Source organism: Balearica regulorum, chromosome 7 (genome assembly GCF_011004875.1).
Source record: "Balearica regulorum gibbericeps isolate bBalReg1 chromosome 7, bBalReg1.pri, whole genome shotgun sequence".
Taxonomy (NCBI): domain Eukaryota; kingdom Metazoa; phylum Chordata; class Aves; order Gruiformes; family Gruidae; genus Balearica; species Balearica regulorum.
The window spans coordinates 17,022,022-17,037,741 of NC_046190.1; the positions used below are offsets into that span (position 1 = coordinate 17,022,022).

Here is a 15,720-nt window from a genome sequence, read left to right on the forward strand (position 1 = left end):
TCTGCATCCTTTAGTGAAGCCACGCTTCAACACGTAAAAAACCTTACGCTTCAAGGACACATTGGAATTTGCAATTTTACTAAGTCAGCAAAGTCACTCTATCATCACTTTGTTCCCTAGACTAAGGGATGTTCTATACAAATGTGTCATGACAAATTAAATGAACTTCAGAGGAAGCAGAACAATTGAATGTATAGCTTCATTAAAAATTTTTATATTCTAGACCTACCAAAAATGGAAGATGATGTGAAATAGAGCAGGAATTTGATACTGACTTCATTGCTTCTCACCCAAATTTATTTAGGAGTGTCCTGGTTTCAGCTAGGCTAGAGTTAATTTTCTTCCTAGCAGCCAGTATAGTGCTGTGTTTCAAATTTAGCTGGGAGGTGGGGTGGCTCAGGAACTAGCAGAGCATTGGCTCTGGGTTGTGAACAATTGTGAGAATCATCTTCCTTTTAAACTGTCTTTATCTCAACCCATGAGTTTTACCTTTTTCTTTTCAATTTTCTCCCCCATCCCACTGGGGGTGGGGGGGGAATGGATAAAGGGCTGTGTGGTTGTTTTAGCTGCCTGCCAGGTTAAACCACAACAGTCCTTTTAGTGCCCAACGTGGGGCACAAAAGGTTGAGATAAAGACAGATCTGACCAGAGCATGTTAAAACAAATTCGTTGTAAGCATTCATTACATTAGTTTAAATAGTTGCTGGTCACAATGTTGTATTATCTGTTCGCATTGTTGTGTCATGTAAGTCTTTACTTGCATTATGTATTCCCTACAGTGCTGTTTATCATCTCTGGGAGCTGGATGAGGATTTTCCTTTTGCTGTACTGTGTACTACTCACTTATGATAAATTAACATTATTGGCCATGAGAATGGTTTGGTCTGTGTAGTCAGCATTGCTGTCCCTTCTGTACCTTGGGCGCCATCTCCCGGGAATTATTAATAATCACTCTCTCCACCTTTTTTCATCTGTGGCAGAGATGGGGGAATAGTTTCACCTTCGCCTTCCTCGTTACAACAACTTTTGAGGATTTTGAGTATCCTTGGGATGTTCAAACTAGCGTGTTCCTATTGCTATGTCTCCTGAATGTGTTTCAGGTCTTGTTTGGGGCTAAACAACTATTTTAAAATACCACTCAGAGATCTGCCCAAGGCTCGACAGTTATGAGTGGCAGGGTGTGTAGGATAGCATGGGCAAATGCCTAGAATGATGGGCACCTCCAGTGTTTTGGAACTTCGCCCTTGAACAAGTGAAAAATCCTGAAAAACTAGTAGAATATTTGGGAAAAGTATGTTGTCACCCTGGCAGTTCCAGAGAGACACAAATCTTCCCCAGCACTGAACATTTCTAAGGTTCGGCTGGGCTGGGCCATCTTGTCTAGGTGGAGCTTTTGTCTAGACAGAGCTTTTTCCAATATATAGATAGATAATCCTTGAGGTCCCTTCCAACCTGATTTTCTATGATTCTATGATTTAAGCCACTGCAATGTGCTGGGGCCTGGCCCATGCCTACAAAGCTCTGTTCAACACTATTCAGTACCCTCAAAGGGAAGAGGTAGATATGGATCTGATGAAATAATGACCAGCACTGCAGCTACTCCAACCCCTGGTGACAGGCACTGTGGCTGAACCAGAGAACCAACCTGTGCTTTTATCAGTCACCCTTATACAGAAGAAGAAATACATAAAAAAAGGCCAAAGGGATATTCCATACCATATGACATTGTGTTCAGTATTTAACTGGGGGTTGGCCAGGAGGCAGGGCAGCTGAGGAACTAGCAGAGCATCAGCTCTGGGTGGCAAGCAATTGTGCTGTGCATCACTTGTTTTGTTTATTATTATTATTATTCTCTTCCTTTTCTGTCCTATTAAACTGTCTTTATCTCAACCCATGAGTTTTACTTCTTTCTTTTTGATTCTCTCCCCTATCCTACTGAGGGGAGGAGAGTGAGCAAACGGCTGCGTGGTTGTCTTAGCTGCCCGCCAGGTTAAACAACAACAAGGGGACAAACCACTCCCATCCATCAGAATCCAAATATCAGAAAATGGCCACTCTTCCTGATTCACAGTCTCTTTATCAACTTGTTTTCAAAGCAAAACCAAACCTTTAAATGAAAGCAAGCAGTTTCCAATTCAGAATCTGGGTAGTAGCTTTTCTGTGCTTTCACTACTCATGATGAGTATGTAGTGGTAAGTCTTTTAAAAATTCACAGGGCTTTTGTGACTCTTGCTGCTTATGAACCTTGTTGTTAAACCTTTTGAGCTTTTCTGAAAAACAGTGACAGGTTTTTCACAACCTCAAATTAATTTCTACTAAGTCCATCCCATTAAAGTTAACCTGTTTACCAGTCTGCTGTTTTATATGTTAGCTCTGAGCTATGTGTTTTCTGATCACTCTGCTTGTGGGAGTTCTGTCTGTTGCATTCAGTGAACTTATTCCATTTTAAATGCTGTTTCATATAACTGGGTCACTGGTAGTTAGCTTAGGACCCAAGTGCAGAAGCCATCACTTCTAAAAAACACAACACACATCATGTTTGTTGTTTCATAATAAATCAGAAGCTGAACCCAAAGTGGATGGCCCATTTTCATTAGTTGGTAAAATAATGAAACCTTTGATATGCGAACAAATATAAATGTTTACATTAACTGTTATTTTGTTGTGAGAAGCCAGATATCCTTTCATTTCTATCCATTGCTTAAGTTATATAATTCTATAGAAATTGTTTATTTTTTCAATTATGTAAAATGCCTAAATATAACGTATGTAAGCTGAACTTCAAAATTTATATTTTATTTATAGAGCATCTTTCTGTCTGCCTTTTGATCTGGTTGTATGTATAATATAATGTAATTATACTTGTTCGGAAACTGTTGCTTTCAGTTAAACAGTTTTTGCTGTAAATATAGGTCAGCTACTTAACAGAGTATTTCTGGGGTGTGCACTGATTTCAGAACCCATCACCTTTAATTCTGGATGACTTCTGAGTGTAACTTTTAAAAATGCTCTTGAAAACACCCAGATAAATGCAATTATAACTAAAGGCATATTTATATTTATAAAATTCAGACAAACTTCAATGCAGTCTCATCATATGCTACCCAGCTGCAGTTCTTAAGTTGTAGAACTGTGGCATAACTAATGCTTTCTGGGGACAGGTGATGCTTGCTCTAACTTGCTTGTAAGCACAGGTGTGAAAGGTAGTTTTTCCTTGTCTGTTTGGATGTTCTTTTTTTCATACAAAATAATTGTCTTCCATTCTGATCAGAATCCTTTTTCTCTTTAAATAGGAACTAGAACAATTGCTGATGATGGAAACAAAAAATTACAGAAAGACCATAAATTTTTACCAGAAACTATTGCAGAAAGAAAGAAGAAGCAAAGGTAAGATTACAGCAACTTGCCAGTAATGAAATGGGTGCATAATACTTTTAAGGACTTCTCCCTGTAAATCAGTATAGTTGATGTTTTTGTGCTCTGTGCTTTAAATCTAAAGGTCCTGAAACTAAATCTATGTTGCTCAAATTGAGAGGACAGCTACAGGAGATGAAATCAAAAGTGCAGTTTCTTGAACTGGTGAAGAAATACATGCAGGCAAGTCAGACTTTATTTTGCTTTTGTTTCATTTGTCATTTCATTACTGCATCAGTGTAGTTGGCTGCTGATGTCAGTATATGAAATGTGAAATGTTTTGTGTCAAAGTGCTAAATTAAGTCAGATCTAAAAGAAAAAAAAAGCATTTGTATGAAATGTGATTTGGCTTTAAGTTGAGTTGACTGCATTTCTGTGGATTTTCCTCCTTATTTTCTTATGTTTTATTTTCACATGGATTTGCATCTTTGAGCAGATCATGTATGCAGAACAGTGGGGTGTGGAATCGTGTGTGCTTCTTACAGTCATTCACAATGGGAGTACTGACACCATGGATGTGGCACCTACGGATGAGTCGTCACTGCTTCTTTACTATAATACAGAGAAACACCAATGCAATAATCAAAATGGAGTAAGAGTTCTGCAGGCTGGGACACCACTTGGTTTAATGGCTTATTTATATTCTAGGTATAGTATATTTTGCACATCCTTAATTGGGAGTGGGTTGAGGCATAGTTGCTAAATAAGAAAAAAAAATAATCTCTGTGATAAATCTTAGTTACTCAACATTGCATAAACTCTCTTTTCTTGTATCAAGTTTAATGCTATTTCTATCCCCGCTTATTTGCAGAAATGGGCATAGAAATGGTGAAAGAGAGCCTGATAAGAAGTAAGCCAAACTGCTAAATTTGAATTTGATTAAAACTTGAAGCATTTGATAATAAATAAAAAAACCTAATAACTTTAAACTTTTTTATCCTTTATTTATTTGAGGCTTAGCTCTGATAGTTGCCGTGGAATCAAGGCTTTATGTTACTGCTAGCAGTATAACAATTCTTCAGAACATATAATTAGATGTGAAAAAGTATAGGTTCTGTTTTGCAGATTATTGACCCAGTCCTTGGGAATGATCAAGATGCAGGTTTATCTCAGGGCTTAGATGGACACAAAGACGTCCTTTAACCTTCAAATAGTGTGGGGGCAGTGTTGTTCTAAGGCACCCAAGTAGTAATGGTATGAAGGATGGGAACTGCCTGAAAGGCTCCATCAGGCTCATGCCACTGTAGGATTCTAAATGCAGGTAATCCCAGGTAATCTGTAACTTGTACTTTTTTGTCTGGTTTGAACAGTCAGAAAGATGGAAGAATTTGAATGCTGTATTTCTGAAAGCTAAAAATGAAACAGAGAATTTTAAGCTGTAGATGAAAGTAGGAGAGAGCAACTTCTTCCCAGCTACTTCTCCCAGCTCGTCTTAACTCTAAGACCCAGTTACTTATCCTGAGTGCTGCTTTTCCTGGAACTTAATATTTTGCACAAAGTGAACAAATTGGTTTGGAATCAGAGCTTCCGCATTCATCAAACCCAAACTCTCATGGTTGGCAATAAGCCATTAGGAAGACAGGACAATTAACCTATGTTAAGACCTTGTGTATGCGTGTGTGTGTGTATATATATGTAAAAATAAAACACGGTCATTTTTAATGTGTGTATAATAAGTATATTCTGTTGTTAAAGCAACTGCTGCTCTAATTAGAGCTACAGGAAATACTTTCTTGCTTAAAGTATCTACTTTTTATGCTGTTGTTTTTAAAAAAAATCTTTTGAAACAACAACAATCTTTTAAAACAACATCAAGTGAAATGATAGAAAAAAGAAAATTAAATATGTTCTTCCATGCTATTTAGAATGTAACTTTTGACAATAATAGAAATGTTAAAGTGGTTCTTCACAAAATTCCAAATAAATATTTTTTAATAACAAATTATGCTTTCACTGTTGGCAATCACAATATTTGATGTGTAAAAACAAAATAAAAAGAAATATTTTTTTTTCTGTAGAGCTTGAGAATTTAAAATCCCTACTAGCTCTTGAAATTTTGAGGATTTTTATTGTTGCTGTACTCTACTACAAGAAGAAATTGTGTTCTTGCTTGTCTGAAGTTTTTCTTGTGTTTCACAGAAATGCATTTTTAGAGGGTTATGTACAGCAGTTTCTCTACACATTTCGCTATTTCTGCACACAAGAGGAATTTTTGCAGTTTCTTCTTGATAGAATCAGCAGCACTTTATCCAGGTACAGTAATTTTGTGCGAAAAATACTGTCAAAGCACAATTGACTTTTCCCCCCAATGGCAAATAGCTGTTTCTGAAAAGAACTACTTAATTAAATTGAATTTTGATATTTGTTTTTGTAAGACTCTCTTGACAAGTGGTACTGAAACTAGAGCAAGTGCTATATTTGACAATGTGCTTACTTCTTTTTTCCTTCTGAATTCTGAGTCTTACTTTTGCCAGTTGTTCAGTGGTGGATTCTAAGTGCCACCACAGCTTTGTTTCCATAGAGCCGTGGGTTCTAAAGGCATGAAATGTAAGAATTTAAGATAGTACATTCAATACCAACCAAACTTGTGTGTTTTTTCAATGCTTATTTTTAAATTGGAACCGGATATCAATTTTGGTGAAATAAGTGCCTTTTTCTTCTCACCAGTGCAAACCTGGATCCTTCCACATCACTTACCAAAATATGTAACCGCAGTTTCTACATCCTGCAGGCTTGGATTGAAGACTGCTACAGTGTAGACTTTGCAACAAATACTGATCTTTTGTGTACCCTAAAAGAATTTATTTCTTCCAAAGTAAGTCAGAATTTCAATAGAAGCTTTAAGGAAAAAAAAAAAAAAAATTGAAGTCAGTTACAGTATATGTAAGATTGTTATTACAAAAAACTGTCCTAATTACAATTACAGTAAAATAAAAGAAAAATAATGCTATCTTTTGGCAACTATGTTCAATATGTCTGGTTTTGGAAAGACACGAATCTTAAAACTATATTGTGTCTTGCTTATAATTTATAGGAAATTGAGTTCAACATTGTGTTAACCTGTTTTGCATTTACAGGTTGCTCCATTAAATGGCTATGGTGAGCACTTGTTGTCATTACTTGAGGATGCTTCTGCCAGGAAAAGTGGCCGTGCTCCTCAGTGCTCCAGCATGGACAAATGTGAAGAGGAGGGCGAGGAGGACAGAAAAACATTACATTCTCTATGTAAAAAACTCTCAGAAGATGTTTCCAGAAAGGCATGTCTTTTCTTCAGGCTGCAGTATATGGAGTACATTTCCATATGTTATTTTCTGACAAAAACTAGAGTATCCAGCTTAGGGTCTACAACCCGATTTAGTAAAATTTATGTACCAGCATTTAAAATTTTCTTTTGAAAGGTCTAAACAGTTCTATAACTGTGGAAGTCTTGAGCCTTACTTGCACCCTGTCAGCTCTTTCAATAATAAGAGATCATCAAAATTCTGAGAGGAGTTGAACTCTTCATCCTTGATACTAGCACGTGACTCATAGTTACTAGGAAACATTTTCCCCCCGTCAAACATTATTACTTGTTATTAGGCATATATCTTTGTAAGTCTATAAATATAGGCAAACAGTGAGGGGCAAGGGGTTTGCTGCTAGAACTTCAAAGCTTGTAGCGAAAACTTGTCTGAACTTTTGTCTGTATTTATTGGTTCGTATAGTGTGCTAGTGAAAAGTAACCCCAGAAGCTGGAGCATACTGTAGGCTTTTCATGAAAAAGATCTCTCTACAGAGTGACCAAAATTATACGTGGAAGTCAAAATGTATCAATAATATGCAAGTTGAATTTACCGTCAGCCTCTTGAAAGAGGTGCAGAATTCCATGGGGTATAATGGGGATTCAACCAATAAAGGGCAAGCAGAATAGAGAAAACATGGATGACTTCTATTGGCACTGCATTGTAATGATACTGGAAGGTGGAAGTAGGGAAAAGAATGGAAAAACAAATATTTCTTTGGAAAGGGCTGTTTGATTCTAAACAAAAAGAGTACAAGAAATAGTAAGAAGTAAAACATAAAATATAAAACTTCAGAATACAAACTATTTTATGGCAGCAAGCTTGAATGCACAGAAGTTTCAGTTGTTGCTTGAGATCTGGTAACCTCCTGCTCAGACTTATCAACTGTGCGTATTATATTGGCTTAAAATAGCAATGTTGAATAAACCAATTAGTGTCTGAGCTAACCTTGAAGATTAGCTGAAGAGTTTTACACCCGCAAAGGTGTTTCTCTAACAAAACATTCCAGACAGTTAATTCAAGGGGAGACATAATGTTTTAGAGAAGTAGTTTTACTTTTTTTTTTTTTCCGCAGAACTTTAACTGGAAACTTTCCAAAGGGATGGGATCAATTGCACAATATCAGAGAGAGCGACTGTACACTATTCCATCAGTTTTGCCAAAGCCATGCTATAACAGTTTTACAGAAGAATTCCCAGTCTCCTTTGCTAAAGCAGATGAAGTGGGACCATATCTCTTAATAGAATACAGCGTGCAACAGCTTTGTTGTCAGCTGACATTACTGCAACAGGTACAAAGGCCTAGGTTTACTTGGAAGTACAAATAACATCTATCTTCTTACTTCATCTCAGCCTCCTTTCTCCTCTATTTCCCAACCCTGTTTCAAGCTTATTTCTTAGTATTTTATAAGAGTTTAAATTAAAATAATCTGTTTTTCTTTTGAAATCTCTGCAGTAAAATTTAAAATGGCTAATGCTATTCTTAGGCTGTGATCCCTCTGATAAATTTGCTGAAAGCAGGGTGGGGAGGGGGAACCTCTGTCATTTTTGTTCCCGAGCATTTTAGAAGACTGCTAGATCTAACAAATATATCTTGCTCTTTTTGTTTAGGAAGTATTCAATAAATGTCATCCAGTACACTTTCTAAATTCAAGAGCACTTGGTGTTAAAGACAAATGTATTGCCGTCCAAAAGTAAGTTGCATATTTTAACTGCCATTCTATTCTGTAGATGCACAATAACTTACTGTGTTACACCTTTAATACATCCAGGAAGAGAGAAACATTTTAAATACTTAATATCTTTTTGACAGACTAGTCTGTTTTCATATTTTTTTTTAATTTTAGGAGATTTTATACGTGTGTATGTGTATCTACCTATGCACGTGTATGGTAGGTCACGTTTGCAAGGTGATTTCTTTGAAATCAGAGAGGGTCAGGCAAAAATATTTCTGAAGACTTATGGGGGGGGGGGTGTGCTTCAGAGGTTTTATTTTTGTTGGAAAAAATTGTAATGGTTTCTGAAACAGCCTATTTGATAATGCCTGTGTGGATGTATACAAAATTTCTGTGTTCAATGGTAATTAATGGCTTCATCCAGCCATTTGATTATGGTCTAGTTCTTACATACTCAGTGGATTCAGCTAGCTTCTAGTTAGTACTTGTTAATTGCACTACCTGTGTAGACTTTTCTGTCTAAGGATAGGGAATTAACATCTAAAGCAGCTCATCTTTTACAGATTGTTAAGTGGCAGAGGCTAAATCAGCCAGGTTTTACCAAACTGGGGTTCAGGCACAGGAAACAAACTGTGTGGTGCCACTAGGTATCAGGCTTGATTTCTTATATGGCTGCAGTTTTTAGTGAGTTTGGATTTCTGGCTCTTACTTTGTGTCAAACTGGATGGTTTGTTTTATTCAGTAACAAGCGGTGAATGTGTCTTTATGTACAGAAATGTATACTTCATGTGCTTATCTTGTAATCACATATAATTATCTTGTAATTATAAGGAAGAAAAAGTAACATAGCTCACTATGTACTCTGTAAAAGATTATAAAATCAAGACTGCAAGCACTGCAAAGTAATTCTAAATGATTGGAAGTTGGCATCTTCACAAGCAAGACTTTCTTTGAAAATCTAAAGTCAGCATGAATTATTTTTGCCTTTTTTTCCCATTTTCTCCATAGAGCTGTTTCTACTGAGACAGTTTCACTTAAAGTCTGTAATCTGTTTCTGTCGAAGTGCATGCAAGACCAGTACCTTCTGCAATTATTAAGAAATGCAGACAATATCAGCACCTGGGTTGCTGCTGAAATTGTAACTTGTCACACATCTAAGGTTCGTCATTGTTTTATTGTATTATTAATTATGAAACAGTTATTTATTTGTTATTGTATATGAGTTGCTATGTAGCAAAGCTGCAAGAGATATTCTGAAATACACCTGTGAGTGGGCAGTTACCAATTTGGTTTGTTGCACAAGGAGTGTCTTGGATGTTTTGTAGTAGCAGGTGTCCAAACCTAACAGAATGTAAAAAATGGGTTGCCTGAGGAGCATAGATATCAGAGTTCAACACAGACACCTTGGTGATAGAAAAGAGGAAACTGTATTGGAGGGAAATGTTACTACAGTCAACAATTTTGATAAATTTAAAAAGAAAATGCATCTCTTCTTCTTTTCATTTAATTTTGTTATGTAGATTTACTATATATATTTAGTGAGTTTTTTTATATATGTAGTATATCGTAATTTATTTTTTTTCAGCTGCAGGTGAGCTTGTTATCAAAATTTCTTCTTATAGCAAAATGCTGCTATGAACAAAGAAATTTTGCTACTGCAATGCAAATCCTAGCAGGCTTGGAAAATCTTATTGTACGACAGTTACCAGTAAGTTTGGGACTCTGTTCTGTATCTATTTTGCTTAACATAATCTTGTTCCAATATGGACATTAATGCGAAAAACAAAAATATATTTTGTTTTATTGTAAGGCCTGGAAAATTTTACCTGCAAAAGTAGCTGAAATAATGGAGGAACTCAAGGCTGTTGAGGTATAGTATAAAGTCTTTAATGTAAAAATACTTCTTTGGGGTTGGCGACTTTGCGAGATCTGCTTAAATGGGTGCCTCTGCAGAATGAAAGCCATAATTATTACGTTGTATTATAAGGGGATTTTAATCCAATGTAAGACTTTTGCCTCTTAACTCGAGAGTTTACATGAATTTTCATCTCAGTATTTCTCAAAAATGTATCCTGTGTGACTAAAAATCAAGAAATAAATTTCAAAGCAATCCAGGACATTAGATGATACACTTTTTTCTGATGATTTCTGCAGGAGCTTTGGCTGTAATCTGTTGTGAAAAATCTTAAATGTGTATTTTATCACAGGCGTTCTCTTATTGAGCTATACAACTTTGAATTGTAGAGTGAAGTTCTAAAATGTAATTTTTGGTGTGATTTAGAACAATTAAAACTACGTATGAAGTATCTTTTGATTAAAGTTACTTTCTTTACCTGTGTACTTTAAAATCTTTGCCACTAGATTAATTCATAGTGCTGTCTTCAACTTCAATGCCAAAAGTTAAAAGTCATGACAAATAAATACATAGTGCTAAACACATGGAGAAATTCTTGTAAAACCTGCCCCAATATTTAATGTGAGATTTACCTGTGTGCATTTTTAAACTAGGTGTTTTTAAAAAGTGACAGCTTGTGCTTGATGGAAGGAGAAAGATTCAAAACACTTCCAACAATTCCATCAGCCCGTGTTTTGGCTATGCATGTTCAGCAACTTGAAACCGGAGGATTCACAATGACAAATGGAGCTCACAAGTGGGCTAAACTTAGGTAATTATTTTAATTATGTATGTATGTCACGTAACTGTTTAAAATAGAATATTGTTTAATGGGTTAATGAGAGCTAATGCAACATTTCAGTTAACAGCTTAGTTTGTCATTTTGACATCTAACTAAAGGGACATATACTATAGAAGAGAATGCTCAATGCCTTTGAATTTCCTTTAAAATTTTGGGCTTGGGGTTGGCTTTGGTTTTTTTGTTTTGGTTTGTTTCGGGGGTTTTTTATCAATAGCAAAACAAACTAATCATTTTTACCATATTCTCTTTCAAGAAATATTGCAAAAGTTGTGAGCCAAGTTCATGCGTTTCAAGAGAATCCTTATACGTATACACCAGACTTCAAGCTGCAGTCTTACCTCAGGCAAAGAATAACTTGTTTTAAAGATGCAGACATTTCCGCCTTGGCAGCTGACAACTGTGCCAACTTCCATCAGATACCAGCAGAAAAACATTCTCGAAAAATTCAGGACACACTGCGCAGAATGAAGGCAACATTTCAGTAATTATTTACATTTTGTCTGTTCTATTCCAAGTGTAGATTGTAAAACTGGATTAAGTTGACTTCACCTCCTGGAGCAATTCCCAAGCAAATACTTAAGTGAAGTGACTTAAAATGCTATCTCAAGTTGAAATGATTATATTTCTTAATGTGGAATTATAAAATGCTGACTAATGAGTTTTCCCTGGCAACTGGATGACAGATCAAAAGAATAACAATGAAGATAAAAGTAAAGCGAGAGTATAGATGAAAAGGATGATTAAATTTGTCACTGTTATTTAGCATAAAAGATATAATTAGCCCATAAACAAATATCTAAACAATACTGTGCAAATAAGTTAAAATTACAGCTTCTGTTGCAAAGTTGGCCTAGGAGAGTTCAGAGTATAGTTCATTAATTGTTGAATATATTTTTATATAAACATAGTACATTTGTATCCTGTCACAGTGTGCATATAATTCAGGGACACAGATCCTCTGCTATCCTTTGGCTGTTAGTGTATCTTGCTTTTATGTTGTGTATTATGAAAACTATAACTGACTTAAATAATTGGACATCTTTCTCTTCAAGCATACTAAGGAAGGAGAGGAATGCCATGCTGCAACTTTTTGTTTGTTTGTTTTGGTTTTAATGTCATTGAACTAACCTGTTTCCAAATGAAAATAAGATCTGAATCTAAATATTACCACTTTGTTGCTGTGCTTCTGCCCTCACGGCCTTGTGAAAACAGTAAATGTGAAATTGGTTGTGGTTTTTTTTTTCCCCTCCTATATTTGGCACAAGAACCACTTTGCCAATTTGTGTGCGTATGTATGTGTGCACGTTTGATTATGGCTTTTGCTCCTGAGGCTGCTGTAGCAGATTGCAGCGCTCTAGCAGCATTAAATAGAAGATAATTGTGTGAAATTTGGATCTGCATCTTCTAAAACTTTGGTGCTAACCTATTTGTGGAGCTTATACTTACAAAACCTTCTAAATGGCAATGAAATGTGATGCTATTACTAGGAAGTTTGTTGAGCTACCCAGGTTTATGCAAGGCGAAAATGTTAAGGCTGCAAATCGGTTACAAATAGAAGTATTTCTACCAGAGGGAACAATGTTAGTATTGGAAGAGAAGTGGGGAAGGGCAAGAAACAACTAAAATGACCTTTGTCCTGAAAGTGATTTGCTAGAACTGTGTTTAAAAAAATGAAAAAAACAGAATGTTTTGGGAGATGTGGAGATGAGATGTGAACTAAATGCCTTAGCATGTTTTAGTAATGGAGAAGGATAATGATGTAAGAAATGGGAATGTGCACATCTCTAATATTTTGCAAATTGTACTATTGTATTTGACAAAAATGCATGTGCATATGTTAAATTGTAGCTTTTTCAATGTTTAAGAGGGAAGCTTCTCCTTTTCTCTTGTCAATAACGGCAATATATACATCACAGGCCGCCTGCTTCTCATGTTTCTCAGTCAAACACAAGGTATGTCCATACTTTCTATTAAATACCCTAGTTACTTTTTCATACTAATATATTAATACCGGACTAACTTTTGTGCTCTTACTGGTTTAAACACTGGAGAAGTCAGTCCTCAACAGGGTTTTCTTGCATTTGTTCTACTTTTAAAAAGATTTATTTTGTTATTTACCCTAAGTAGGTTCAGCATGTCATTAATTGTAGTATTCTGACTTACCCTTAAGGAAGTAAAATGTGTTTCTATTTCTCTAAAAATTGCCAAATATGATGAAAACATTTAATCTTTACCTCCTGTCTTTTATATAATACAGTGATTTAAGAATGTTAATGATAACCTTATAGTCAGACATACATTTCACATATTTGATCTATATGCATTTATTTTAAATAATTGAGGGGTTTAGTAGTTATTTGTTTTTTCTCAATTAGAAATTACCATTCACTTAAAGCCACGCCTTGCCTTTGAAAGACAGCAAAATTTAAAGTAGCATAAGCTTTACTAATGTAAAGAACTCCACAAAACTTGCTAATCACATGACCTTAATAAATGCATTTTATATGTTTGCCAGTCAGACTGTTGAAATTGCTTTTGTGGGTTTACTTAGCATTTATATTTTGCACTCATTAGCTCATATTTCTTACAGTTTTTATCACAATTTAAAGCAACTACTACATCTAGAAAATATCATGTTTATTCTATGACAATAACTGGTGCTATACAAGAATTTAAAAATCATCTCAAGTCTTCTGTATAATGCTTCAGTGTATCAAACCTTATATTGCTATAAATGCATAGTATTGAGTTCTGGTACTACTTTGGGGTGTTTTCATCAGTCAGATATTTAAGATTTTGTATTTAGGCACAACCCCACAACAACAACAAAAAATGTAAATAGCTATTGAAAAAAAAAATCACTCTTTTACAAGGAAAGTGTTTTGCTTTTGTCCATGAACACTGATGTATGCACATCTTATGTGACACGGATTTCAGAATAAAGTTATGTCTAGCATACAACTATACTTCTTACTTATGACTAACAAGCAGGAATGTTGGGCTAAAGTTTTCTCTCTTTGTGGGGGAAGGTCCTTTTAAAAGAAAGCACAGAACAAAACATGTCAAAGAAGCATGTTCAGTTCTATCTAGTTGGCAAAAAATTATTGGCATCAGTAATTGAATTGCATAAATGAAGGACTGTGCAGTCTGGCCCCATGTTTCCATTCCAATACCAAATCAGAGTGTTTGCAAAAAAAATGGAGTTTGTTCTTTAAGCCAGAATTGCCACCAGCTGTCCTAGTTCTTCTTCATTTTTTCCACACTTCCCTCATGTTGTTTATTTTTCAAACAGTGGCCCATAGAGTTTCTGAAATGAAGTCTGCTCCTTGGGAGCCTTTACAGTTTCTCTGTGCATTGGTGCTCTTCTGTGTCCCTTTGCTGGTGCCTGTCTCCAGGATCCCTGGGGTTTTCAGGCCTCCTGCTAGAGAGCTGGGAACTGTGCCCTAGTTACACTACCTGCATTTGAAAGCAGGTTTCCAGCTCCAACACTTCCAGAAGCCTGCCAGGACACAGGGATGAACGTAGTTGGATCCTATGAACTATTCCATAGAAGCCCAAACCAAGAAGCTGGAAAATATTTGATGAATCAACATTGATTCATGATTCTGACAAATTTCTTTCCTTGGAAATTTCTCAGCCACTGCTAAGCTGTGCTTTTATGGTTTTCTACATTCTTCCTTTATGTATTGGATTGGTTTCATAAGCATTGCTGAGACTCGTAACTTCTGTGAGTACTGTGTGTGATTTGCAAATGATTAAAATTTTAGGAAACCTGTTTCTAAATAACAAATTAATAAACTACAGTTTGAAAGGATGGAAGCTAACAATTTTTTCAGTGTTAAACATATGGTTGGTTGTTTCAATCCTTGATATTATGATAAAGGAAAGTGCAGATAAATTATTTTTCTCCCTCATACTTACTTAAATACAATCCAAAGCATATCCACATTTAAATTACACATTAAGTTCTGTTTAGAGTTTTTCCTTTTTTTTTCCACCCAGAAAACTTTCTCAAAACATGGTTTATAAATAATTATTTTAAAATACATGTTGAGCTTTAGGAGTCTCAAAGCATTGGAAATGCAGGTTTGAATAGTATTTGAAAACTCAAGCCCCGCAAATCAAGTTTAATTAAGTGGTCATCCCTGGGATTTGCCATACTAACAGGTATTCTTCACCTATAAATATTTTTGTCTTCATTTAGTTATTAAAAATATGGATCTTATAAATGTGAGAAAATTTCAGATAGTTATTTTAACTGCCCTCACTACAATTTGCATTGTAAAAGTTTTTTTCAAGAGATCTTGTAATTATTTGAAGTACCAATAAATTACTGACTTGTGGTGGAAGATTCCATTGGGGTGATAACTCTCTAAAATACATGTGAGAATGAGCAATTCCACCTTTCCAATCTCTGTTGAAAAATTCCTGCAGCAAAAAGTTTGAAGGCCCTTTTTAAGTGGATGTTTTTAATCTGTCAATGAATGACAACAACCCCTGTATACTAGAAACTTTGATTTGCAGAATCTTCTTCTCTCCCTTTGCAGAGAGAAGCTCTTTAGTTTCCTTTGTTGCAGTGTTTGAAGAAGGCTTTTAGCTATTGTGTGAAGGTTCTTTGTGAACAACCTGAAAGTATGCCAGGACAGCTTCAGCC

General features: G+C 35.5%; 1 protein-coding gene across 1 annotated transcript in view; it reads left to right on the top strand.

Moving 5' to 3' along the window:
* Nucleotides 1-14,833, top strand: part of KNDC1 (kinase non-catalytic C-lobe domain containing 1) — a 68,914-nt gene extending 54,081 nt beyond the window's left edge. The window contains 13 exon segments of the mRNA XM_075758194.1: nt 3,294-3,387; nt 3,500-3,597; nt 3,851-4,062; nt 5,554-5,667; nt 6,082-6,229; nt 6,492-6,671; nt 7,771-7,986; nt 8,306-8,388; nt 9,379-9,529; nt 9,956-10,078; nt 10,181-10,240; nt 10,879-11,036; nt 11,320-14,833. Coding sequence (XP_075614309.1) covers nt 3,294-3,387; nt 3,500-3,597; nt 3,851-4,062; nt 5,554-5,667; nt 6,082-6,229; nt 6,492-6,671; nt 7,771-7,986; nt 8,306-8,388; nt 9,379-9,529; nt 9,956-10,078; nt 10,181-10,240; nt 10,879-11,036; nt 11,320-11,551 — 1,869 coding nt within the window. The 3' untranslated portion in view covers nt 11,552-14,833.
* Nucleotides 14,834-15,720: the final 887 nt, after the last annotated feature.